This window comes from Prinia subflava, chromosome 29 (genome assembly GCF_021018805.1).
Source record: "Prinia subflava isolate CZ2003 ecotype Zambia chromosome 29, Cam_Psub_1.2, whole genome shotgun sequence".
Lineage (NCBI taxonomy): Eukaryota > Metazoa > Chordata > Aves > Passeriformes > Cisticolidae > Prinia > Prinia subflava.
In genome coordinates this window covers 2,020,641-2,046,322 of record NC_086275.1, presented here as the reverse complement: position 1 = coordinate 2,046,322, position 25,682 = coordinate 2,020,641, and the positions used below count along the sequence as shown (strand labels likewise).

Genomic DNA, 25,682 nt, shown 5'->3' with positions numbered 1-25,682 from the left:
ATCCTGGAAAAACACTCAGGCCACGGATGTTCTTAGAAGGCTTTTCCAGAACTTGGAGTAAGAAGGTTGCTTGTGTTTGCATGGAGCTTCCCAGGCATTGCCAGCGGGAGCCTGGGCTGCTTGAGGGAGGAATTAATTTCCTTAAGAAAGGAAAATGGCTCTTATTTCTCAATCCCATCAGGGAAACTGGGAAGCTCTGGTTCAGAAACTTACGTTCTTCTTTTCTCTCCTACTCTGCAGGTGGTGGCCAGCAGAGATCTGCAATCCCAGGTCTGTGCCTCTCAACATACAGGGCCTCAAACATGATATCGGGGACTTCCCAGTATTTTTCTTTGGTTCACATGACTACTATTGGGTACACCAGGGCAGAGTTTTCCCTTATGTTGAAGGAGATAAAAGCTTTGCTGAGGGGCAAACTAGTATTAACAAGACCTTCAAGAAAGGTAAAATCAAACAAAGTTTATAGTGGTTTATGACAAAAATTCCACGTGTTTGTGTCTCCATCACCACTTAACCTGCATGGGAATATTATGTGACTAGTGTTCTGTGTTCACGTGAAATCCAAGCATTGTGTTGATCCCTTGACTGCAGATAAAAATGTGTTTAAGTGCCTACTCATTGTGTGTTGTTGTGGGCCAGTTCAGTGCTTCCACGAACGGGGAAATGTTATGGAAATGGATGGAAATCTTGGGTTCTGCTGCATGGGATCATTGTTCAGTATCTTGGTACCTGCTGAAAGTACCTGATTATAAATTCATGATAAACTGCAATAACTAATTTTTAGCTTGTCTTTTTGTTAATAGCGTTCTGTTCCTAGTCTTAAAAAAAATTGAATATATACATGTACATGTGCATATTTGTTTAGCAGCAGCTGGGGCTGATTGCTTTCTATTCTGAATTCTATGCACAGCACTTGAAGAAGCAGCAAAACGTTTCCAGGAACTGAAAGCACAAAGAGAAAGCAAAGAGGCATTGGAAAATGAAAGGAATTCAAGGAAACCTCCGCCCTATAAACACATTAAAGTGAGTTGGCATCTTTCTTTCTTATTTTTATTCTGTGTGTGAGGAGGTTGCCCTGTGTATGAGTAAGGATGCCTAGAGAAGGTGTGGCTGCCCACTCCCTGGCAGTGTTCAGGGATGGGTTGGAGCAGCCTGGTCTAGTGGAAGGTGTCCCTGCCCATGGTGGGGGTTGGGACTGGGGAGTCTTTAAGGTCCCTTCCAACCCCCACTGCTCTGTGATTCTAAGTTTTGTACTCACACTGAGGTGTTCAGCAGCGGAAGCCTAAAGAAATTCACATAAATCATTTTGCTGTTCTTTTCACTAATCTCTTGTTGTGTTTTACAGTACCGTAAAACATAGGATAAAACAATTTATTTTTTGCCTTTTCACATCAGTTGTTGACTGTGTGTTCAGTGCGTTGTGCTCACCCTTTGCTCTCCCCGTTTGCTCCCCAGTCCAACAAGGTGATCGGGAAGGTGCAGATCCAGGTGGCCGACCTGTCGGAGATCCCGCGGTGCAACTGCAAGCCGTCGGACGAGAACCCGTGCGGGCTGGAGTCCGAGTGCCTCAACAGGATGCTGCAGTACGAGTGCCACCCGCAGGTGTGCCCGGCCGGCGAGCGCTGCCAGAACCAGTGCTTCACCAAGAGGCTCTACCCCGACGCCGAGATCATCAAAACCGAGCGCCGCGGCTGGGGCCTGCGCACCAAAAGGAGCATTAAAAAGGTAGAGTGAGCCAGGGAAGGCTGTGACGGGCACCAGGGGGGGACTAGGGGAAAGCACTGCACCTCCAGAGAGTGAACTGTGTCTTAACCGCTCAGCAGCTGCCTGGCTGCTCAGAGCAGTGCCCAGTGCATTGGTGACCTTGCACTGAGGTGTCAGTCACATCCCAGCTCTCTGATTTTCCTCAGAAAACACTCTTGGCCTGGAGGGCATCTTTAAACATGGGGTTTAGCCCATTAATTTTATTAAATTGGGAACTTCTTAAATCTGCATTTCATGAAAACTGTTACTGCAAATGTTCTGAGGGTATTGACTACTCAGGTCTTAATAAAAGTGAAGTACTTTCTGTAACAGTTCCTGTTTCCTGAGGAGTCCATGAATATTGTCACATGGTCCTCTTTGGAAGAAAATGGGCAGGTTGAAAGGGTTTTATAGACCCGACCTGTCTTGTGTACTGAATGCAGGAACAGAGCTGCCTTTTATTCTGCGTGGGTGTATTGCTTGGACAGCAATTACCTGGTGCATGTATTCACATCGTGCCTACTAGACCACTAAAGTGTGACACTTTGTGATGAGTCTTTTTCATAGGAAATGCTTTTTTCTGTGCTGCTTCCCTTTATCATCATGATTAGGATGCACAGATTTCTTACTTTGTTCTCCTTTCCTTTGCAGGGTGAATTTGTGAATGAGTATGTTGGGGAGCTGATTGACGAGGAGGAGTGCCGGCTGCGGATCAAACGTGCTCACGAGAACAGCGTCACCAATTTTTATATGCTAACTGTAACCAAGGTGAATGTTGTGTCTTGTCTGATAGCAAATGTCACTCAGCAACAGGAAACCTCTTTGCTTTGTAAGTCCTAAACACACCTCTGTCTTTTTCCTTGAAGGACCGAATAATAGATGCTGGCCCAAAGGGGAACTACTCTCGTTTTATGAACCATAGTTGTAACCCAAACTGTGAAACACAGAAGTGGACAGTGAATGGTGACATTAGAGTTGGACTGTTTGCTCTTTGTGACATTCCTGCAGGTAAAAGGATGGTGCTCTTTGGCATGTTTGCTTTTGTCTTGCAGTGGCTAAGTTTCTCACTTAGAATCAGGATTTTTTTTCTTTGACGTTATTAATACTAAAAGTGTTTAGGAGCTTTGTCATTCATTGGAGTGGAGGTGGTACTTATGATTCCAGTTTTAGCAGGAGTCTCATGGTAACAAATGCTAATGAAATGTCATTGTCACAGGCCTGTCTTCCCTCAGTGTCCATCTGGGTGAATTGTTTTTCTTTAAATTTTAGGGATGGAGTTAACGTTCAATTACAACCTGGATTGCCTGGGCAATGGCAGGACCGAGTGTCACTGCGGAGCAGAGAACTGCAGCGGCTTCCTGGGCGTGCGTCCCAAGGTACACGGACAAAACCCGAGCTTCTCCACCCAAATCCAGCAACTTTGGAGGGCAAAGAGGGCTTTGATTTATTTCACTCTTTAGCCTATGTAATACTTTCTACTCTTGGAAGTCTCCAAAGATTTTATAATGTGCCCTGCCATGCTGTTGTGTCTGGTGGGAAGTTAATTCAGAAACATCTGAATGAGCACTTCTGGCTTTTAGAGCTTAAAAACTATTTTAAGTGGATCTCATTTAAGAAGAATTCATGCAAATAAGGACCCAAAATTGACTTGAATGCCGGGGGTTTATAAGTGACTCTGTGTTTTGATTTTCTCCTTCTTAGACAGCATTTGCAACAGCAAATGAAGAGAAGGTGAAAAATGCAAAATTAAAGCAGAAGAAGCGGAAAATAAAAACAGAACAGAAGCAGATGCACGAAGATAACTGTTTCCAGTGTGGAGATGGGGGAGAGCTGGTCATGTGTGATAAGAAGGACTGTCCCAAAGCATACCACCTCCTATGCCTTAACCTGACTCAACCACCTTTTGGTAAGAACAGTCACGTGGCTCCTCCTGCTCAACTTTTTCCTTGCTGCTACAAGACAGTGTTGGAGGTGAAATGCAGCATTCATGTACATAAAATACAGTTTTCACTTTCATTAAATGCAGTATTCATTGCACTAAGTGCCCCAAATTTGCTTTTGCAGTACCACTCACTTTTCGCAGTACATCAGGGGACTGTTCCTAAATGGAACTGATGGGCAGAGGCTTTGCAATACTTTTTAGTGTTGTTCCTCTCATTGAATCAAAATTCATCTTATTTTGATTGAAACATGAGCATCATCTTGGTGTCCTAGCACAAGCAAATGACAGTTCAAACACCAACAAAGCCAGCAGAACGTGTAGGGCTGAGCTAAAGCTTCCTTTGGAGGTGCCCTCTGAGGATTGCAGTGTCCAGGGCAATGTGAGATGCTCACAAATCAGGAAAATGTACAAAACAAACTCTGTTTTGCGAGGACATTCAGTGCCCTGACGCCCAAGGGGGTAGATCTGACTTTTAAGGTCTGGTTGTGCATGCAGTAATGTTTTGGGCCAAGAGAGGCCTAAGAAAATGCAAAATAGAACTGTGTTCAGTCAGATTCTTGTACATGAGAAGCAGAAGTAGCAGCTGATTTTTCTGAACTTTGTTTGCATTCATGTGAGCAACCCAACACGGAGTGAGGGTTAAAGGCCAGTGAAGTGCACTCTGAAGTGCACTAATTCCAGCTTCCTTTCTCTCTCCTCCCATCCTCAGGAAAGTGGGAATGTCCATGGCATCAGTGTGACATCTGTAGCAATCCTGCCGTGTCCTTCTGTGAGTTTTGCCCCCATTCCTTCTGCAAGGATCACGAGAAGGGAGCCCTGGTGCCGTCGGCGCTGGACGGCCGCCCCTGCTGCTCCGCACACGACCCCAAATCTCCTGTGGCACCCGAGTACTGGAGCAAGATCAAGTGCAAATTGGAAGCACAGAATGCTGTGGAAGAGGCAAAGGAGTGAATTTGGTTAAAAACAAACACGGGAGGGGAGAAGAGGGGCAACAGGCGATGAACTCGGAGAGACTGCAGTGCCACACTCGGCTTTGTCCTCGGAGCCGTCCCGTGTGAGCTGGAATGGGACCATTGACCTGAGCGAGAAGGACCAGGCAGTGGTGTTTGGTTTTTATTGTTTGGTCTTTCTTTTACCCTTGAATGTGCTACAGCAGCTCTTACTGTTGGAAACCAGGAGCATCTTGGCCTTTGAAGAAAACCGTAAACCTTTTGACAGTGAAAAGAATATTCTGTTTAAAATAATGTTCTTTGAGTGTAGAAAGCAAAGCATAGCCACATATTTATTTATTTAATTTTGAAAGGGTGTTGAAGATCTGGCTTTGATCAGTCATCGTGTCTTTAAAAACAAAACAGCGAAGCCAACGTAACTTTTGTGTCTAGTTTATGGAAAGAGCAAAGCCTCTCCCCTCTGTAACACTGAGATGCCAAACAGACAGGTGTGGGTGTCAGACCAGGTGACTCTGAAATGCCTCTGTTCCAGTACTTGTTGGTAAAGGCATTGGAGAAGGTAGGTTGTCTCTCATGTTTACTTACGAATATTATTGTGAAGCTTTTCCTGTGAGAAATCAGGTGTGTGACTTCTGGGAAGTGCTTGTAACACAACATCTGGCAGTGGGGAAGAAATGGTGGTTCCTTGCTCCAGAGCTGTCTTGGGTGTTTGCAGACAGAAGCAAAAATTCAGAGTTCAATTGCACAGCGGTCATTTCTTTATCCCACCTATTTTGGAAACCCCTCCCAGGCAGGAGAGGCTCCCAGCCTCAGTCAGAGCTAAACTCAGTCCTGCCAGTGGGTTCATCATCTGCCACATCTGCCCTGCTTTGGTGGCAGTTGCTGAGTGTGATTCTTCAGTCCTGCCTTCTCAGACTCCCCTTGCCTTTGGGGAGGCTTGGGCATGTGAGGGACCTGACCTTTGTGCGTGTTGGTTTTGGTGGAATGTTGAGATTTTTTGTTGAGGGAGATCTTGTAACTTTAATCTTCATTGCTAGTGGAGCTGAGGAGCACCTCAGAACTTCCTCAGTGAACAGGGTATTTTGTCTGGGTAAGGGGCCATATCCCAGCAGCCAGCTGATGCCTCAGGAGATGGTTCTGTCTTGGATTTCCTCTGTTAATCAGAGAGACAGACTCCTTCAGTGAGGCTTTCAAAGTGGCTCTTCTTTTGCTCCAGAATTTTTTTGGAAAACCTATATTCCTCCATTTTATTTTTTTTTTGTTCTAGGAGCCATGGGGCACTGATGTCCCCAGGCTGGAGCTAGTTTTGGTGACTCTTCCTCCCCCAGTCCACGGTCTCACCAAGCACTGTGTCTCCCCCTGCCCTGGTACAGCAAATACTTCTGACGTGTGTACTGATCATAGCTACTCCCTGCCAGCCTTTGCTTGTGGGTACTGAAAATAATCAAGTGTTGCTGGCATCTGGCTGAATTGAGCCTTGGAATTAAGAACCTTGTCTCTGGAAAAACTGCTTACACAAACCTGTGGGAACACAGAAACTGCTCAGATCAAGAAAATGGGCTGAAAAAGTCTGTGTGGAATTTAGAACAGGTCTTGTCTCTGCCTGGTGTCTTTCTCATCCTCAGACTGAGGTACAGGGGGAGTTTCTTGTGTGTGCAATGGTAGAGTGATGGATACACTACAGTCCCTGAGCAGCTGCTGTGCCGTGGGCTTGGCCCAGAGCACCTCCACACCTCCCTGGGGGTGACAGGTCCTGCAGGTGTCTGGAGCAGCCCTGGGGCAGCAGCTCCGGGGACCCCTAAAGCACTTCCTGCTGTGGGCCACGCTCCAGTGAGGCTCCGACACTAACCCTGCTGGAAAGCAGTGCTGGATTTTGGTATTGTTAAAGAAAACAAAATTACAGAAAGGATTTTATTTTTCTTAATGTTTTGTGTGAGAAATGTCTCTTTCTAAGCTCTTATTGAGGATGTTTAACCTTCACAGAAGTTCCAAACATAGCTCTTGCTACTGCATCTGTAGGGCCTGAGATGTTCACTTTTTATTATTTATTAGGCTTAATGATGTTCAGTGATTTTCTCTGAAGTCAGAGCATTCTGATACCGCACATATCAGCTGATATATCTGATATATATGTGTATATCTATATATATATATCAGATATGTTGCTGATACCGTGCTGCTGTGTGAGTGCACCGACCTGCTCCATCCCTTCTGTGTCTGGTGACCTGCAGAGCAGAGGGACGTGGTCCAGGACACCTCGGGAGCCTTGGACAGGAGCCACAGACTGTCAGTGGCCACCTTGGCCATGCCACAGTGCAGTGCCAGGGCACAGGACACGGGGTGGGCACAGAAGGCTTAGAACTTCTCACATGCTGTGATGGAGGCTGCTGCTCCTCCTGTGCCACTCCATGTCTTGGTTCACTTTGTGTTCAGACTTCTGAGAGGTGCTTCTTTTTTCCCACACAAAAACGATTTGTAGCAGCCAACAGCTGGGCTTGGACTCCAAAGGGAAAACAGGAGAGGTTGTTCACTTTGTGAACAAAACTCTGAACTGAAGAGAAGGTGAGTCTTTCAAAAAGCTTTAACATTGTTAGATGAGGAAAGGCCTGTCCAGAGGATCTTGGTGACTGGAGGGGCTGTTCTGAGTATCAGACTCAAATGTTAAATTGCACATTTTAACCATGTCTTTGTGAACTGAGCAACCAGAAAGGAGTTGCTTAGTGCAGCTCCTTTGTAAGGAAAAGATTGCACAGCTGTTCTGATGGATTGGCTTCAGCAGAGTGGGAGGCAGCTGCTGAATTAATTTGTGTGGGCTCCAAAATAAGGCATCTTGGATAGCTGGATCGTTTCATGCTGAGACGTAGAGGAAATGCACAGAACTGGTGATTTTGGTGGACATCTGCAGTGTGCTGTCCCAGCACGTTGTTGTTCCTTCATGGGAACACACCAGCATGTTTTTCCCTTGCTTTTGTGTTAAATTTTTGGGGTGGCCCCATACTTCTGGTGACCTGCCTCCAGCTCTGGCACCTGGGCAGTGCCTGAGCTGCCCTGCCCAGGGAACAGGGTTTGTGGTTTACTGGAGCTTTTCCTCTGCAGCTGCACCTGGGCACAGTGCAGGCATCCCACAGCCCATGGCCAGGTGAATCTAGAAGCAAGAATTCCACGATTCTGTGATTCCAGTGGTGCAGAGGCTGCTTCCACCATTCCAGAACATATGGCACAAGCATTAGCTGTTGTAGCTGTCAGATTATTGTGTAGACTTGTCCTGTCCGTAGACTGTTGAAGGCATTTGCAGCTCAGGAAGGAAATTTTGTGGGCAAATCACCTTCTCTGGTCACCACGTGGTCTTGGAGAATCAGTTGAAATGGAATGATAGGGCTGGAATGTGGATTTTTGGCCTTTCTTCTAAAAAAAACCCCTTCTTTTATCTTAATTTCAGGATAGAATGGGAAAGACACAATTACTAGACATAATTATCAATGAGCATAAAATCTGTATATATTGAAACTTCACAGAATTATGGGGGGGGGGGTGGGATGGGGGTGTCCGACGCTGGTACGGAGAAGTCACTTTAACATGGAAACCTCTGCCTCATTGAATTCAGGGTTTAATGTACTTGAAGCTCTGCGGTTCCTTTTACAGCTTTTTTATTTATACATGATTTTTTGTATACTGCATTGAAAATGTCCTTGACTTCCCCCAAGTCCCCTCCTGCTCCCGCTGTGCAGTGGATCCCTGGCGGACGGGAGCCTTTGGAAGCAGCTGTGCTCACCAGGTGTGGCGTGGGAGACGGCGACCTTGGAGCAGTGCTGTCCCTTTGCTTCCCATTCCCATCGGCTTTCCCCACCATTTCTCTTTGTGTAGCAAAAACATTTGCACTTATGATACACTCCTACACGTTGGATGTATTCCCAGTGTTGTTCTGAGGGAAAAAGGAGGGGAAAAAGGCAAAATAAGAAGAAAAGATAAGGTGTTCCCTGTGATACTGTATTTCTGAGTGAGCAGCTCAGGTCTGTGTTCCCCTGGGAGGGGTCTCGCTGCTCCAGAGTGGGAGGTAGGGAGCTGGAACTGTGCTTTGTGTAGGGGATTTCTGTGATTAATGTGAATAAAAAAGGGAAAACATGTATGAATTTGCCAAAGCCATTTACCACTCCCTGTGCCACCACCAGCTGCAGGGGCAGGCGGCTGCCTGGGGTCCCTCTGGAGATCTCCCAGCTGTGTGGGGTCCTCGGGAGCCCCCACCTTGCAGTTCTCTCTCGCTTTTGGGTCAGAACCAGACTGGATGAACCCCCATGCTCCCTGTTCCGGGTGGATCTGTATCTCATTGCTGGTGTCATTTTTCCTTTTCCAACAAGCCAACAGCCCCGGGGTGATCCTGTCCCGTTTGAGCCGGGGGTTGGGGTTTGCTTTTGGGGTGCTGTGAGGACCCCAGCCCGTTTGTCTCCACGCAAATGATGTTGCACAACACAGATCCCCACGGATCCGTCTCCATCCCCACGTGCTCTGTAAGATGGACCTTTGTAGAGTCGTTATTTCTGTAGACTTTGTTTATCTGTAACAAACTTTGTAGATTCTGTGAAATGTTATTTTAACGAAATCACTCGAGTCTTTAATAGCAAAGCATCGATATTCACCGAAGTCGGTATGGAAGAGTTTTGGACGCAGATGCAGCCCTGACACTGCCGAGGAGTGTCTGATTCCACGGGGCGTTACTGTATCATGACTTGATGTTGCCGCATAGACTTTGAGATATCCAATATTTTGGGGGGTTTGTGTTGGCCTCTGTCCTCTTGCATAGTGTGAAGCCTGTAAAGCTGGTTCCCTGTACATAGATAGCTCCTGTCCTCTAGGTAGAGCGTATCGAGACTTGCCTGTAATATTTTAGCTTCTTACTGACTGTGTGTGATGGTAGAACATATAATTTTTGTACATTCTATCTACTGAGATGTTGCCTTTTTTGAATTTTATTTTGAAAATACTCTGGAATTCAGATGTGGTTTTTTTGGGGTTTGGTTTGTTTTTTTCATTTGTTTTCCTTTTTTTTTTTTTTTTTTTTTTTTGTTTTTGTTTTGTTTTTGTTTTGTTATTTTTCCTTTTGCTTTTCCGTGAGGATTCCTTTGGAAAGGTTTTTAATGACATTCCACTGATCTGAAATTTTTTGCTTGAGGTTGACTTCAATAAATCGTTCTGAATGTTCCAAGGCTGGATGAGTCAGTTCCGTGTCGGGCGGGGCGGGGGGATCGCGGGGCTCGGTGCCTCCCCCGGCGGGCGGGCCGGCAGTGGCCATGCGGCGAGCGGAGCTGGCGGCGGACACGGCGCTGCGGGCGCTGCTGCTCGGCGCCTTCGGGTGCGTGCGGGACCCCCGGCCGCCCCTCCCCGCCCGTCCCGGCCTCATCCGCTCGTCTCGTTGCAGGATCATGGAGCTGGTGCCGCCCTTCCAGCGCGTGGTGCAGCCCGAGGAGATGTGGCTCTACAAAAACCCGTACGTCGAAGCGGACCGTGTTCCCACACTCCTCTTGTTTGTAAGTTCGGGGGGTTCGCGAAGTGGGTTGGGTCGGAAGGGACCTTAGAAGATCATTTCGTCCCTCCCGCTGCGGGGGATGCCCCCCTTCCAGCAGACCAAACCCTACACAATGTGTCTGTGAACAGTTCTGGGGATGGGGCATCCGCAGCTTCTCTGGGCAGCCTGTGCCGGTGTTTCCTGCGTTTACTTTGATTTATTCTTAAATTACAAGCTCTCCTTTTAAAGCAAAGCTGCTTTAAAAGGCTTGTACTGCAATACCTGCAGCTCCTAGTGCACGGTGCAGAAAGTGCAGGATTTCGTATCCATGTGGATAAATAGCTGAAGGGAGGGGCTGTGAGGATGGAGCCGGGCTCTGCTCAACAGGGTGAGAGGCACAAGCTGGAACTTGGGCATTTCCACCTGAACACGGAGAAGAACTTTCCTGTGTGGGTGGCTGAGCAGTGTCACAGGCTGCCCAGACAGTGGGAGCCTCCTTCCCTGGAGATACTCATAACCCATGTGGACACAGTCCTGGGTGATGTGCTCTGAGGACCCTGAGCAGAGGGGTTGGACTTGGTGGTCCCCAGTGGTCCCTTTCTACCCATCCTGGAGATTACTAGGCTGAACATACAGTGATTTTTGTCATATTTTGAGGCTTTACCGTCCAGAGTTGCCTTTGGGATTTGAAGTCCATAAACTAATGAGGACTTTGCACTGTTGTCCATAATCCATTCCACGTCTGAATTACTGAGTACATGGAAGATAGCACAGTTCTTGCTATCAGGGAATGTTTTCCTTGCAAGCAGCTATTTTTAGCAGAGATTAAATTATCATTTTATTGTCAAATGTTTCCCAAACAGCTCCAGCCTTGATTAGAAGAGTTTGACTGACTCTGTGTTTGATTTTCAGGAGAGAGCAGTGTGTCAGAGGGATTGGTTCCCTCTGTCACAGGTGTGAGGTGAGGGGCTGTGGCTTTAGAGTTGTCAAATGGCAGGTGTGATTTTCTACAAGAGGTGGCCACTAAACATTAAGGAAGAAACCTCAGAATAGCATTTGGAACAGGCCGTGTAAAGCAGCACCTGTGCCAGAGTTCAGGTGGGAACAGAGTCCATGAGAGCCTGGCAGCCTGGTGAGATGTCCTGGGGTGAAATCCCCCAGGGCTGAGATGTGGATTATGATAATTGGTTCTGAATCAGCAGCTCCTGTGGTTTTGCTGACAGAGCACGGGTGCTGCTGACAGAGTGCTAATGCTGGGGCTTGCAGGAGGGGAGAGCTGAGGTGCTGTGCCTGGGGACACCCCCAGTAACCAGCCAGAGCAGCACTCTGCCAGAAGAGCTGTGTGAGAACCAAAGGATGTGCTGGGCTGACCAGGGCCTGCTGCAAATGCAGCTGGTGAGGGACCAGGTTCTGGTGGAACTGCAGTGATTGCAGAGGACAGATTGCTCCTTGGCTTTGGGGAAGTGTACTCAGAGTCTTCTTGAGTAACTGCTCTTATGTTCTGGTGAGAACTTAAAGCTGCTTCACTGGCACCTAAAATTCTCCCTGTTTTGTGCAGTTCATTGCATTTCTGTCTCCCTTGTTGCTCATCGTCCTGGCGAGGCTGTTCATGGGTGCTGACCACGAGGACACGAAGGAAGCCTGCCTTGGTGAGATCCTCCTTGTTCCAGAGAAAGGCAGCCTAAGCCCTGCCCATGCCTGAATGTGCTGCACTTTCTGGTGGGGACAATGCTGATGTGGCCCTCTTTGCTCTCTCTCAGCTGCCAGCCTTGCTCTTGCCCTGAACGGGGTTTTTACAAATTTCCTGAAGCTCGTGGTGGGCAGGTGAGGAGTGGCCGGTTCCCATCTGTGCCTCGTGGGGAGGGCAGGTCTGCGATAGCCACATCAGGGCCAGGAGCTGAACTGGAACATGCTCAGCCTGGAAAGAATGTGGGTCTTTTCTAGCTGTAAAGACAATTCAGAATAAGAAAAAACACTGGGGAGCTGCAGTCTCAGGCCATCATTCAGGCGGGCTCATTTAGGCCCACGCTGGGGAGGGTGGCGTTGGCATGGGTGGCTCCATGGGTGCTGGGGGTGCCCACGCCTGAGGGCCCTGGGCTCCTCTTCCCTGTCCCAGGCCACGGCCAGACTTCTTCCAGCGCTGCTTCCCGGACGGGCGAGCCAACACCGAGCTGCGGTGCACCGGAGACGCGCGCAGGGTGACGGAGGGCTGGAAGAGCTTCCCCAGCGGACACGCGTCCTGTGAGCTTCCCGTGCCTCCTTCCTGCTGCAGCCCTGGCACCCACGGGCAGGGCAGCCTGGGTTTGCTTTCCTGCACCCCACAGCTTTGGCTGCATTCGTTGATGTGGGCAGGGGACTCAGGTTTCCCTGTGCAAAGCAGTGGGGTGGGAAATGTGATCCAAAGCTGACTGTAACCCCAGAGGGAGGGGTGTGTGCCAGGTACCAGCTTCTAGGATCCTTCAGTCCCTGGTGATCCATCACTCCCAGCTGGTACTTCCCTTGGCTCACAAGGACAGACAGACACCTCTCACAGCCCTGAGGGTCTGGCAGCAAAGCCTGGAGCTATGCTGAACCAACATTGTTCTGTTCTCTTCCAGTTGCCTTCGCTGGTCTTGCCTTCTCCGCCTTCTACCTGGCAGGGAAGCTGCACAGCTTCATTCCGGGCCGGGGGAACCGGGCCCTGCGCTTCTGTGCCTTCCTCCTCCCGCTCTTCCCGGCCACCCTCATCGCCGTGTCCCGCACCTGGGACTACAAGCACCACTGGGAAGGTGGGTGAGCGTCTGGGGCGCACCTGGATGGGCTCAGCAGCTGCCCTGAGCAGGGCACGCCAGGCACGGGGGGCTGTGGTGCCACGGAAGTGTTCAGAGCCCCCAACAGCAACTTGGGGCTGGTTTATTTTCACTCCTCCAGTGGCAATTTTGGTGCCACCTGCAGGGAACTGATGCCTTTCTCTGTGGTTCTGAAATACAGACCAAGCTTGGGTTTACAGCCAAGTCAGGCTATGGATTTAGCAGAAAAGGTGCTGCTGAGGAATTGATCACGAGGCTTGGGAGGGTGAAGGGCCATTAACTTTGCTCTGGTCTCGCCCACAGATGTGTTGGTTGGCTCGGCCATGGGCCTGGTGCTGGCATACCTGTGCTACAGGCAGTACTACCCTCCCCTGACAGACCCCATGTGCCACAAACCATCTCTGGCCAAGCCCAAACCGCTGCCGGCGCACGAGGAGAAGCCTCCAGCTCCCAGCTTCCACATGAGCATACAGTGATGGGCTCTGTCCTGCTGCTCCCTGGGTGCCAGGGCAGGGGAGGCTGCCCAGGAGAAGTGGCTCCACTGAGGATGAGCCCCTGAGCAGGTGTTCCCTACCAAGCTGCTGAGTTTCCTGCCCTGCCCCTTGTGTTGCTTCATTTAATTGAATTTTGTAGGCCACCCCCTCTTCATGCCCACTGTGAAGCGAGGGATGCACTCGGGGTGCCAACCTGTGGAAAGACAGCTGGGGTATGAAGGTCCTGACCAGGAACTGGGAAAATGTGACAACCCAGTGATCCCAGTCTGGTGGGAGTTCTTATGTCCAGTCCAGGAAGCACCATTGGTCACCTCCCTGCAATCCAGCCAAGCTTTCCCAGCTCTTCTCCTGGGGAATGAAATGCAGGACCTGACAACTCTGAGTTTTTCTAATTTCCCAAATAAAGGAGTTTCATTTTTGTAATGAGCTGTGGTACTAAAACTTTATTTAAAAAAGGCTTAGGTTGTTGCTTTATTAGCCATTTCCTGTGGTATCTGCAGGGGTTTCTGGTGGATGCTCTTTCCTTGCAGCTTTAGTATAGTTTTAAGGAGATGACAGCAGAAAATGAAATGGTGTCTGAGAGCTTCCCTGCACTTGTGTGAGAGCATCCTGCAAGGTGCTCGTTTCCCTGCCCATGGTCTGTCTCAGGGAAGGGCAGAGCGCTGCTGAGACCCAGAGCCTGCTGTCTGGCAGGAGCTCAGTGAGTTGTCACTGGTCCCTTCAGGTGCAGTTACAAGTGTGTGTACATGCAAACAGCACAGGTGAGGCAGCAGCAGAGCAAGGCAGGTGAGTCAGTAATGAAACCCCACCCAGCAGCTGCAGTTTGGACCCTCTATAACTCTGCAGCTTCAACAGAATTACAGAAATAGCTTCACTTTCCCCTAAAATTCATATGTGAATTTTCCAGCCCTTCCCGCTGCCCCCAGACATGCACACACCACAGTCATCTACTTATTTATTTTGGCTTTTACTGGAAAAGACATTAAATAACATTTAAAATGTATTTAACTTCTTTTTTTTTTTAACAAAGTGCATAACTTAAAAAGCTGATCATTAGTGTCCCATGTTAAGACTGTCTCTTTTCCTGCTCCCATGAGACCTTAGCCAGCAGCAGTTCAGGTGCTGACCGAGCAGCTTGGCTGTTCCTGCAGTCAGGTAAAGAACAGCTTCTGTTCCTTGGGAGGGGAGGAGGGATGGAGGCTGCAAACAAAACCCTTCCAATAGTGCAAATAACAGACAATGGAGGAAAAACAAACCAGCAGGCTGTGGGGGGAAAAAAGGCTCCTTACCCCATGCAGGGCAAAAGTCAGCAGAGGGAAAGTGGTTTGGCTCTTGCAAAGGCTGTACAGCAACACCTCCCACGGCACTGGAGCCCCAGCCCAGGGGCGGATCACAGCCCTGTCCCCCTCAGAAAAGAGCTTCAAGGCAGCTGCAGACTGAGCTGCCTACAGAGCTGGTGTCATTCCTGCAGTGTCCAGACCCTGCTGGATCTGGGCTCCACCTTTGCTGGCTGCATTTTGTACATTTAAAGCTAAAAACAAGGACTGGAGCGTGGTGCAAGATGTCCGTCCCCACCTGAGCGCCCCGCGGGACGGCAGCGCGGCTCTGTCCCTGCAGGGCACGGGGGCTCTCCCTGCCCTGACACTGCCAGCAGCACCTGCTGCTCCCAGGCCGGCTGGAGCTGGGGGTGAAGCTTTCCTCGGAGCAGGTACAGCTGGGTCAGTGCCCCAGGGAGGCCCTTGGGGTGCCAGCGTGGGCTGGGTGAGGGTGCTGAGCTGTCACTACCAACACACCACAGCAGGGAGGAGCACGAACATGCCGCTCTCACGAGGTGCTTGACGGGGCAGCCCTGCTTGGCACGGCCCAGGGGTGCACAAACATGCAGCAGCAGTGCAGGGACACGAGGGTGGCTGCTGGACAGCCCTGGCTCAGCAGCAGCAGCCTGTGCCCTGGGCTTCGCCTCCTGGGCCTGCAGTGCTGGTGTGGGTGTTGTGTTAGCAGTCAGCCATCTGCCTTGCTCCAAGGCTGCTGCAGCTCCTTCCACACCGTGTGTTTAAGGCTTTTTCTCCTCAGGGTCCTGGGCTGTGAGTGTCCTCCCTGAGCCAGGCGCAGGGCAGGACCTCAGTGGGTTCTGGGCCCGGGCAGCTCGTCTGCTGCAGTGCTGGAGGAGCTGGTGTGGGGCCTCACAGGGTGGAGGGTTACAAGGACACGTTGCCACAGGGAGTCACTGTACAGGTGTTTGTGTGTTTGAGCAAAAGTGTTTTTCCCTTGACAGTTTTTCCCCCTATCCCTACCCAAAATGGAGGAAAATCCATCCTTATCTCCAGGCAGCAGCAAGTACTTGGGAAACAGCATGCAGGACACAGCAGCAGAGGAGAGAGGAAGGCAGAGAAGAGATCTGGACTTTCCTGGTGAGTACTCAGTGGGATTGGACCTAAGAAAGCAAAAGGAGAACACAGGAACAGCTGCAGTGAGGCAGCCAGAATGCAGCCTCCTGCACCCTCCTCGGTTCTCTCACGTCTGATCGTGCTCATGGGCAGGGAAGAGGAAAGAAGCCAAAGGTCTGACAGGCCAAAGAAGAAAGCTGACACAAGTTCCCTGCCTTAGCTAATGGTTATTACTCCCCCAAACAAACCAGATCTCCTCTGAGGTGTCCTAGGAAATCCAAAAGGGGTTTAGGCAAAGGCGACTTACAGCCAGAGCAGAACAGGATGGTCACTGGCTTCCTGGTAAAGGTTGATCCAGTGTGATGCCTTGTGTCTGGTAGATCTCCTTCAGAACCAGCAGAACAGTGTCCTCTGACTCCCTGCAGGAGGAGGAATGGGAATCAGAGGGGAATGCCTCCCTGCACTGTCAGGACATCTGTGACACTGGGGTAGGTGCAGTGCGCTGCAGGTGCAGGCAGCACAAGGGAAGGAGAACCACAAGGCTCCTTCCTCTATCTGTGCCCATCCTCTGTTCCCTGGATCAGTTGAGGCTTTTGTCACTACACTGGCTTTGAAACTGATGCCATTCTGCTTCCACCACATGTAAATTTGAAGCCCTGAGCATTACAGACACCTACCAATAGCAGAGATGCCCCTGGAGTGCAAACAAATACTCGTTGAAGCTCTCTATTGGCTTCTCCTGCAGCACGTAGTCGATGCGGTTCCCTCCGTTCAGCTTCCCCACGTTGATTAGGGGCGTCTCTTCCTTCACTGCTGCTGGGGGCTCCTCTGGCTTTGTGTCTGGAGGAAGGAAGGGCAGCGTGCTTCAGCCACAGCCATGACAATACAACAGCAGGGCCGTGCCCTCCCTTTACCCCTCTGCAGCTCACACAGGGGAGAGGCAGCTGAAGTGCTCAGAAACAGCAGTGCAAGGGACAGCCAGAGGAGGGGGACGGGCCTCAAACGTGGTGTGGTGTGCTGAGAACCACCCCCCTGAGACAACCCTTTCATCGTGTGCTAACAGGGGAAGGCCACACCCTTTGGGAAGAGCTAGGTGCCTCCAGAGCCCAAAGGTGATCCGTTTGCTGGGCACAGATGATGGGCAGTGTGCCTGTGGGAGTCCAGGGAGCTGCTTCAGGGGCAGCTCCCCAGGCTGCATCCCCTGATCCCCCCTGCCCCATGCACCCCACCACCGACCTGGCTGCTTCTCAGTGCCAGCCTCTGCCTCTGCTTCAGCCTCGGTGCTGGCTGCCTCCAGGGCGGGCACCGGGGAGCGGGTGAAGGACTGCCAGGCCACCCGCAGGGACCCCAGCAGGTTGTTCTTCAGGTCCACGCTCATGCGGGTCAGCCCTTCCTTCAGCTCTGCAAGGCAGGAGGGGGGTGGCTGTGGGGCTGGGGGCTGCAGCAGCGGCCCCGGGCCGGGGGACAGGGGCTGCCTGTGCCCTACCCAGGTGCATCCTCTTCCTGCCCTTGTGGTGGGGCAGCAGCATCGGCTCGAACTCCAGGTCTGGGACGATCATGGGCTCGATCCGATACGCCACAGGGTCGAACTGCACACGAGAGGGGGACAGTGGCCAGGGCTCGTGCTCCACGTGTCTCACGCAGGACAGCTCTGGTTCTTATACCTACAGGGTGGTAGATGTTGAAGAAGCCTTTGCAGGTGGGCAGGCTGTAGTTTGGGTCGATCCGCTTCACTCCTCGCACCGTGAGGAACATCCCAATGGGAGAGCCAAAGGCAAAGAAGATGGTGGGCTTGTAGTTCAGCTGGGGGTAGTTTGCTGAGACCTGGGAGAGGGGGATGTCCAGATCTGTTCATGAGGCAATCTCTGTGCTGGAGTTACCAGGGCTTTGTGGGTGCAGCCAGAGCTCGGCTGTTACCTGTCCCAAGCCAACGTCCCGGTATTGGCAGTTCTTGTCATCCTCTGAGCTGTCCCCATGCTGGGATGGGGACCCTGGCTCAGCTCTGCCTTCACTGTGCCTGGGAGCTGCTGGGCTCTGATCCTGCAGCAGCACAAAGGGGTCCTTGTGTCAGAGGGGTGGAATGGGATGTGATGTGACGGCATGAGCACAAGCCATGCAGAAAACAAACCTTTATCTCTGCCTTGGAGCTGATGTAATGGAGTATTTTCATTCTTGGCCCTAAGGGAATTCCCATTTCTTTGAGGTTTTTCTCTGTGCACAAGAACTGGAAAACAAGCAAGGCTGGTGTTAGTCCAGGAGCAGAGGTGTGGTGAGGTGTCTGTTCTATGGGATTGTGTTCCTCCTCAGAGATGTTTCACGTGTGACTCAGTACCAGATGTGCAGTGGTGGGATGATGGGGAGGTAAAGCAAAGAAGAGCCAGTAAAACAGGGGGACTTCTCACCAGTGCTTGCCTGTCCATTTTCTCCTTCTCAAAAACATCACAATACTCAGACAGCTCCAGTTTCTTCAGGATTTCTTTTACTTCTTCAATACCCCCCGTGCTTGAGGTTGTCCTGGACCCCTGTGAACAGATCCAGAAGGAATCCTGCTTTCTGCTCACCAGTTTGCTCCTGTGCATGCTGTGTTCTCTTCCCCAGGCCCATGAGGGGTCAGTGGCCTCCCATACCTGTGCACAGTGCTCATCCTCCTCGGGATCAGCCTTCTGGTTCGTCAGGAGATCAAACAAAATGAGTGACCCTAGAAACCAGGCATGGGCAGAGCATCAGCATCCAGAGGGGGAAGAGCCTGAGCCCCCTCCTTTTTGGGATGGAAGAGCTGCACCCTGGACTTTTTTACAGGCAGATAGTGACAGGACAAGGGACAATGGCTTTAAACTGACAGAGGCCAGGCCAGATGAGATGTCAGGAAGAAGTCAGTGCTGAAGCACTGGCACAGGCTGCCCAGAGAAGCTGTGGCTGCCGCACCCGGGAAGCTGGGACAGGGCTTGGAGCAACCTGGTCTAGTGGAAAATGTCCCTTCTGAGCCAGAGTGTTCTGTGAGTGCCCTCCCTGCTCCCCTGGCACGCTGCTGCCCGCGGGAGCGCCTTGAGCCTCACCCAGGCTGTGCCCCGCGATGGACACCCCGCCCTTGAACTGCGGGTTCCTCTGCAGGAAGAGCTGGTGCAGGCGGTTCATCTCCGAGGCCACCGTGTCCACGATGGTCTGGCAATAGGTGGAGCTGTTGTAGAAGAACACGTCCAGGATGGTGTCGTTGATGAAGTGACGCAGGCGGTTGATGCTGGGCAGCGTGATCCGCTCCAGGTCACTGCGGGGAAAGGGCACAGGGGGCTGCAGCTGGGGAAGCCATGGAACCCCAGCACATTTCTGAAGCAAAGCCTAAGTTCAGAGGAGGACTGACTCAGTCTCCAAGGATGTGTGTTGTAATCCAGACCCTCAGCTCATGCCCAGACTGAAGGCAAAGCACAGCCTGTGCTCTTACATTCCAAGAATAAAGAGCCTGTCCTTCCTTCCCCAGGAGCCTGGCCTGCTTTCTGCCCTTGCTGAGGCACTGCAGAGCAGTGCTGCAGTGCAGGAACTGGGTACTCAGTTCTCAGAGGCCTTCAGCAAGGTGTGGATGTCCACGGTCCCTCCCGAGATCAGGCAGGGAAAGGCAGAAGCCTCTGTTCTCAGGATGCTGATGGGAGCAGGCGCCTGCCATGTGCTGCAGAATGCAGAGGGGAGGTGCTCTGTGGTCCCTGTCTGCTCTGCTCACCCCTACCCTAAAAACTGCCAGCTTTCCCTTTGCTTTTCCAACAGAAGAAATGGAATTTCCAGGGCAGGAGGCTGCCTGTGCCCTCCGCCATCCCCCCGGCCCTGGGGGCAGCGGCTGCTGGACACTCACACGTCCACGCCCGTGGAGTGCAGGGAGCTGTGCCAGTTCACAGGCAGGAACTCCACCCGGCCAACCTGCTGCTGCTCCTGGGCCTTCTTGAAGTGTGCCTGCAGCATGCTGAGGGAGACGTTCCTGAAATCGTTCACTGTAAAACACAAGAACTCCTATGGAGATCCACCGGGCTCCAGGGCCAGCCCGTGGCACCAACAACGCTTAATACGATGAGATCATTACATGGAAATCCCACCGGGGTCTTTAATCTGCTGCTGCTCCCCTAAGTCCCTCAATCTTTAACTACAGATCAGGGGAGGCTCCATGTCCTGCCACGTGTGTTTAATGGATTTTGCTGCCCCATCTGTACCTCCTTCACAGGGGCAGGGCTTTAGTCTGGCAGTCAGGATAACGCATTTTTAGAAATGTATAAAAAGTAACTCTGTTGCAAAGCAAAACCGATGAACAGCAGTTGCCCAAACCTTTTCCGAAGGTGGGATTTGGTGGCTCAGTGAGCGCAGTGTTCACACTGCCCACAGTCAGCAGGTTTGGCCGTGCAGCCAGCAGGACTCGGGAGGGTTTGAGGCACCAGGACAGCGTCCCCCTCCCCGGGGTGGGTTCCCCAGCTCTGCAGCAGGCACCAGGACAGTGTTCCCCATCCCCAGGGCAGGGTTTCCCCCAGCTGTGCAGCAGGCACTGGGAGAGCGTCCCCCTCCCCGGGGTGGGTTCCCCAGCTCTGCACCTACCGCACTGCACGATGCTGCGGAAGCGGATGTCGCAGGCGGGGCCGATGCCGTGCACCACGAACACCAGGTGGTCAATCTGGAGCGGCTCTCCTGGGGAGGGGAGGGGAGAGGGCGGCTCAGGGCAGGCTGCTGAGGAGACGGAGCCCAGCAGGGAAGGGACCTGTGCAGGACTGGAGCCTCCCACCCTCACCTCAGCCCATGAAAACCCTCGTTAGTGCCTGCATTTACACCTCAAGGGTGCTGGGATTTCTCACATCTCTTTCAGTCCTGCTAAATTCAGCCACCTGCCCTGGGATGGATCTGCACCCACAGGACAGCAGAGGAAGGGGAGGTGGCTTGTCCCCACTGCAGTTCACCCCTGCCCAGCCGTGGGGATGGCTCAGCACAGGGAATTGCAGGATCAGGAGGTCTCAGTGCAGCTGCCCCAGGCCCAGTCCACTCTGACAAGCCCCATGGAGGCCCCAGGTGGAGTCAGGGCTTGTTCTCTACTTCCCACCCATGGAAAATGGAGGAACTGCCTGACATCCTCATGGGGACAAGTCCTGACGCCTGACTGGGAGCTCAGGCTGGGAGGGGACAGAGCTGACACTTGGCTACAGATGGGGAGAGCGTGTGCCCCAGAGAGTCACCAGCACACAGGTAAGTGATAAACCACTGTGTCCCTAACAGGTAAAGAAACCCTCCTCCTGTGCAAACACAGACATCAAGGCCTCAGGGGTAATTTCAGGCCCTGCAGAGCTCCCAGAAGCTCTGTCTCTGTACAGGAGCTGGATGCTCACCACTCTCTGCTGGATCTGCAGCTCTGCACGTTCACTGACACTGCAGCTCGCTGGGGCTGGGGAGGTTTCTGAAACCATTTAAACCTTTTGGCACAAAATGTTTTGACATGCACTTCACTGACAGGATCATGGGAGCTTCTGCCAGTCTGTTTGAGTGATCAGGTTGGAACACACTGCACAGGGTTTTGGCTGGGTGGAGGGAGAGGCAGGCTCACCGTTGGGGATCTCCACAGCGATGTTCTCCACTCCTCTCTTCACAGTCCGGGGCCGCCCTTGCTCCGTGGGGGTGGAGACCCAATCGTCGGAGCTGGCAACAGGATGGTAGTGAACCATCAGCTTGGGAACAAGAAGAGCCTGTCAGTGACCCGACAGCAGAGGCAGCTACAGCGGCTGCCGGGTGGCACAGGGTGGTACCAGACAGTGCTGGGCCGAGCCCTTTGCTCCAGGTGTGGAAAAGAAATGTGAAGCTGTTGGCAGACTCAGCTGCCACTGCCCTCTCCCCTGGTACAGGCAGGTGAGTGGGATGGCATCGGGACAAATCCATTTGAAGGGAACAGCACAAAGAGACCCAAGGGGATTTCCTCAGTGGTCACCGCAGAGATCACCAGGCCCTGCTCACCTTTGGGTTGTGCAGGATAATGACTTCTCTGTTGGGGGACTCCAGCTTCTTCTTCCACTCACCCAGGGTCATGGCAATCATGTAAGCTTCCTACAGAAGAGAACACCCACTGTGAGTCAGCTGGCACTATGCCCATCAACATTCAACCTCTTGGGACATTCCCCACCCAGTTTGCAGAATCTCTTATCAACACTTTGCAAAAGAAGCAGAGAAATCAGCTGGAGGAGCAGCAGGGTCATCCCAGGATCACCTACTGAGAGTGTTTAAGAACTCCCCGCTTCGACAGCAGCAGCATCAGACTTCCCCATCAACTTAGAACTTGTTTTGGTACATCAGAAAAGAGATTATTGCAAAGATAGGTATTTTTATATGTCTGTCTATATATCTCTACATTTGCATCATCCCAAAGGAAAGCCTGGCACTTTAAGGTGTTGTGGAAGGATGCACCGAGGCCAGACGAGGGCAGGGGAAGGGGAGGCCACGGCAGTGCTCACAGTTACATCAACCAGCCGCAGGAATGCCGTGCCAAAGCCTCTTTGGAGTTCGTGTCCTCAGGCCTGACTGCGGTGCCAGTGGCCTTGTGGGGGGTTTGGAACACAGGGACAGTGTGTGACAAGGAGCAGCTGTGCTGGAAACCAACGGGAAAGGTGTGAGTACCTCCAGTTCCTCGCTGAAGGACTCCGAGTAGGGAATAAACTTATTGTCCTTCTCCCCCTTGTAAAACCAGGTGCAGCGGCGCACTTCGGACACCTCCTCGTCCCAGTACACGGCCACGCGCTGCCGCGCCCGCAGGTGCACGTCGTACCTGCCCCCCGACGTCGGCACCACCACGTCATCCTGCTCCCTCCCTGTGGGACAGAGGCCTGGAGTTAACCGTGAGAGGCCTGGAATGGCAAAGGTTGAGGCTTGAGGCTGGAGCATCCCCTGGGCAGCACAGCGGAGCAGGTCAGAGCCACGGCAGCAGATGCCAACGTCCTCTGTACCCAATTCAGAGAGCGGTGTCAGGGCACCGGGGTGAGATGCTCCAAGCCAGGTTTCCCCCAGAGGCAGAAGGTGAGATGAAAATGTTACACTGTACTGTCCTTCTCCCTGCCTTGCCTGGAAGGTTAAAGTGAAACTGTGGCCCTGGGAAGTGCATGGTGTAACAGCGGGGGTGCACCAGGTCTGTCTCCATGCTGTTCCTCTCCAAAACAGAGAACTCTCTACAGACCCCAGTACAGACTCAGACTCTGAATTTCACTGCCTTTTGGGTCTGCCTGCGGGCTGGGCTGGTGGCACAGCACCGGAGATGGGCAGCACAGCCTCTAATCCGAAACTTCCTGGGCGAGGGAGGACGGGAGCCAACCCTTGGGCAATCAGAGCTCTGCCTGTGGCAGCAGCAGGTGGCACAGATGGTGACATTTGGCACACAAGGGCCTCAGCACAGGCCTTGGAGCTGACTTCCAACCCTTGCTCCCATAGCAGGCTCAGCTCCGTGCTGTGGATGGAGGGCTCTCCCAGCGGAACTCCTGCCATCCTGCCAGCATTCTCACCAGAGGATGCCCGGCAGTATGATTATATATAATTTAGAGCAGTATCAGCTGAATGGGGTCAGACCGTTTGATGCATCCAAACAGCTCAATTATTGGGAGCAGGCACATGGCCAAAAAAGTCCCAATTTAAAATTCCTCGAGGGAAAATCTACCATCCCAGGGAGAAGCCATGGATGCGTCCAGGGAATTTTCCCCTGGTACCCAAGCGCACACCTGATGCTCCCCCATCAACCTCACCAGGCCCATTCCTTAGGGTGATGCAAGAGCGGGGACGGAGGATGCAAACCCCAAGGGCGCTGCCAAGGCGCGGCGGTGGGAGCTGGAGCCGGGGCTGCCGCGGGACCCCCGCGCCCCCCGCCCGGCCCGTCCCGCCCTACCTGCGGCGTGCGCCGCCTCCAGCCGCTCCGAGTCCTGCGCGCTGAACGGCACCCAGCGCTCCCGCGTGTCCGTGACCTTGCACCAGAACCAGTGCGGCACCACCGCCTCGTAGCGCCCGCCGGGCTCCGGCTCCGCGGGCTCGGCGGCGGCCGGGGGCGGCCGCGGCGGCTCCTGCGCCGCCATGGGGCTGCTGCGGGAGCGCCGCTCCGCCGGTCCCGCCGCACCGGGGGCTCCGCGGGAACCCGGCCCTGCTGCCCGGCCCCGAGCGGCCCCGGCCCCGCTCCCCGGCGGCTGCTGCGGCGGCGCGGCCCGGCCCGGTCCGGCTCGGCTCGGGCGGCAGCGCAGGCTCTGCCCGGGCCCGGAGCCCGCCCAGCCCGGGGCGGCGCTGCCCGCGGCCCGCCCCCGCCGTCAGGGCCGGGGAGGAGCGGGGACCGCCCGCAATCCGTGCCCGCAGTGCCGCCCGCAGTCCCTGCTGGAGCCCTTGCCTGCTCCCCTGCCCGCGGTCCCTGCCCCAGCCTTTGCCCTCAGCCCCTCCCTGCAGCCCTGCCTGCAGCTCCTGCCTGTCATCCCTGCCCGAGACCTTTGCCTGTCATCCCTGCCCGATCCCTGCCCTCGTTCCCGGCCCCCGTTCCCTCCCTCTGACCCCTGCCCCGCTCCCTGTCCCGCTCCCTGCCCTGGCAGCGGCCCGGGCGGGTCACCGTGGCCCCGAGCTGGATGCGGGCACTGGGGTGCAGGGATCACCACCCTGGTGCCAGCTGCGGCACGAACAAACACTCCAGCGTGGGGTGATTGCAGCAGAAACCACGCGGTGCTGATTTAATGCTTGTTTTTCAGTCCCTGTGTGACACTTTAACCTCCCTGGTGATTGAGAAACCCTCTCGAGCACTGCTGGAGAAGCAACGGGCAACCCCAGAGTAAGAGTTTGGTTTCTGTAGAGATGAGCCCAGCGATAAACAGAGACAGACTTTCTAATTTGGGGGTTGTGATGTGGGTGGATGCTGCAAGATAAACCAGCCAGTGCTCCCCGTGGCACAGCAGGGACTGGTGAGGAGAACTGAAGGGTCAGGAGTGCTCAGTTCCCCAGTTCTGCAGCTGGAGAGCGCCTGCAAACCCTGGGCATGCAGAGCCTGCGGCAGCGGGTGCTGACACAGCTCCTGCCCCATCGGACTCCGATGGGATCATCCAGCCCAGCTGGGAAGCCCCTTGGTCCTGTGCGAAGCAGGCAGAGGCAGCAGGTAGGGATGCAGCTGCAGCAGTTTCCCACAGGCTGAAGTGTGGGACGTGTGCCTGATCCCTGATCCCAGCTCAGCTTAGCTTTGGGGGAAACACAAAACCCACCCAGGGATGCTGGAACATCCCGGGCAGCCACGCCGGCCCACGGAGCTGTTGGGATCCCCACGCCCTGCCATGATAACCTCCCCTTTCAGCCCACCTCTTGTTCTCTCGTGTGCTTTTCTCTAGGGATTTACATAACCCTCTGCCAAGGAGGCAGGGACAAGAAACATTTTTCAGGAATATGTCACTGGGTGGGTTCAGCTGATGGGGGAAGGGGTGGCACTCACAGGGGCTCCAGCAGCAGTGACAGGGCAGCACTCTGAGTATGTGAATTGCTTTGATCTCCCAGTGCAGCCAACGATGCCCAGGAGGCAGAGGCCAGGCTGGAATAGCTTGGTCTGGCTGCTCCCTGCCTGCCATGAAATGAAACAGCAGCTGAGCCTGTCCCAGGACACACAGCTCCCTCCCGGCTCCCCAGGACGTGGCAGGCTGACCACACGTGACCGTGGACACATCCAAAAAGCTCCAAAGGTCAGTCCTGTGCCCACAGCCCTGTCTGGGAATGTGGGATCTGCTGTGCTGCCTGTCAGCACAGAGTGCATGGCCAGGGCACTCCCAGCCTCAGGCACCCCAAATCCCTTCCAGACCCCTTCCACAACTCAGCCACTGCTCCTAGAGCCACAGCTGGAGGCTCCTGGAGCATCTGCACTGCCTGGGAGGCAATG

The 25,682-nt window shown here is 53.2% G+C and overlaps 3 protein-coding genes across 12 annotated transcripts in view; 2 read left to right on the top strand and 1 right to left on the bottom strand.

Moving 5' to 3' along the window:
• Positions 1-9,836, top strand: part of NSD3 (nuclear receptor binding SET domain protein 3) — a 35,975-nt gene extending 26,139 nt beyond the window's left edge. For 3 of the 5 annotated variants that reach the window (XM_063420169.1, XM_063420170.1, XM_063420168.1), the window contains 8 exons: positions 241-443; positions 911-1,023; positions 1,456-1,725; positions 2,395-2,511; positions 2,610-2,751; positions 3,013-3,119; positions 3,445-3,649; positions 4,395-9,836. In XM_063420169.1, the coding sequence (XP_063276239.1) occupies positions 241-443; positions 911-1,023; positions 1,456-1,725; positions 2,395-2,511; positions 2,610-2,751; positions 3,013-3,119; positions 3,445-3,649; positions 4,395-4,636 (1,399 nt within the window). In that variant the 3' untranslated portion in view covers positions 4,637-9,836. Of the gene's footprint in view, positions 1-240; positions 444-910; positions 1,024-1,455; positions 1,726-2,394; positions 2,512-2,609; positions 2,752-3,012; positions 3,120-3,444; positions 3,650-4,394 lie in introns of those variants that run through there. The other 2 variants (XR_010083234.1, XR_010083235.1) reach the window with 2 other exon arrangements.
• Positions 5,057-13,844, top strand: PLPP5 (phospholipid phosphatase 5). Of its 3 annotated transcripts, none has more exons than XM_063420181.1 (7): positions 5,057-5,194; positions 10,049-10,157; positions 11,694-11,784; positions 11,896-11,959; positions 12,252-12,376; positions 12,733-12,903; positions 13,228-13,844. In XM_063420181.1, exons 2-7 carry the CDS (start codon positions 10,053-10,055, stop codon positions 13,398-13,400), a joined length of 729 nt encoding a protein of 242 aa, XP_063276251.1. In that variant the 5' UTR covers positions 5,057-5,194; positions 10,049-10,052; the 3' UTR covers positions 13,401-13,844. The 3 variants fall into 3 exon arrangements, with proteins under 3 accessions (XP_063276251.1, XP_063276250.1, XP_063276249.1); XM_063420180.1 differs by lacking the exon at positions 5,057-5,194 and adding an exon at positions 9,874-9,982; XM_063420179.1 differs by lacking the exon at positions 5,057-5,194 and having other exon boundaries at positions 9,921-10,157.
• A 516-nt stretch (positions 13,845-14,360) lies between these two features.
• DDHD2 (DDHD domain containing 2) lies at positions 14,361-24,008 on the bottom strand. 4 transcript variants are annotated; one of them, XM_063420174.1, is made up of 17 exons: positions 23,682-24,008; positions 22,430-22,620; positions 21,773-21,862; positions 21,369-21,489; positions 20,375-20,464; positions 19,647-19,782; positions 18,862-19,070; positions 18,433-18,503; positions 18,208-18,327; positions 17,934-18,029; positions 17,723-17,845; positions 17,474-17,629; positions 17,292-17,394; positions 17,042-17,206; positions 16,483-16,645; positions 16,113-16,224; positions 14,361-15,852 (listed from the first exon to the last, which is right to left on the bottom strand). In XM_063420174.1, the coding sequence occupies exons 1-16, from the start codon at positions 23,863-23,865 to the stop codon at positions 16,134-16,136; spliced, it is 2,109 nt and encodes a 702-aa protein (XP_063276244.1). In that variant the 5' UTR covers positions 23,866-24,008; the 3' UTR covers positions 14,361-15,852; positions 16,113-16,133. The 4 variants fall into 4 exon arrangements, with proteins under 4 accessions (XP_063276244.1, XP_063276241.1, XP_063276242.1 ...); XM_063420171.1 differs by having other exon boundaries at positions 18,208-18,503; XM_063420172.1 differs by having other exon boundaries at positions 14,361-15,645; positions 18,208-18,503.
• Positions 24,009-25,682: the final 1,674 nt, after the last annotated feature.

What these genes read in the sequence shown, in the direction of transcription:
- DDHD2 (XM_063420171.1), bottom strand. Translation starts at nt 23,865, where the DNA reads ATGGCGGCGCAGGAGCCGCCGCGGCCGCCCCCGGCCGCCGCCGAGCCC. An exon ending in TTATCCTGCACAACCCAAAG is followed by an intron (nt 21,490 to 21,772) that starts GTGAGCAGGGCC and finishes CTTGTTCCCAAG; the next exon opens with CTGATGGTTCACTACCATCC. An exon ending in CATCGCGGGGCACAGCCTGG is followed by an intron (nt 18,504 to 18,861) that starts GTGAGGCTCAAG and finishes CCTGGTTTCTAG; the next exon opens with GGTCACTCATTTTGTTTGAT.
- PLPP5 (XM_063420179.1), top strand. Translation starts at nt 9,921, where the DNA reads ATGCGGCGAGCGGAGCTGGCGGCGGACACGGCGCTGCGGGCGCTGCTG. An exon ending in TTCCCACACTCCTCTTGTTT is followed by an intron (nt 10,158 to 11,693) that starts GTAAGTTCGGGG and finishes TGTTTTGTGCAG; the next exon opens with TTCATTGCATTTCTGTCTCC. An exon ending in CTGAAGCTCGTGGTGGGCAG is followed by an intron (nt 11,960 to 12,251) that starts GTGAGGAGTGGC and finishes TCCCTGTCCCAG; the next exon opens with GCCACGGCCAGACTTCTTCC.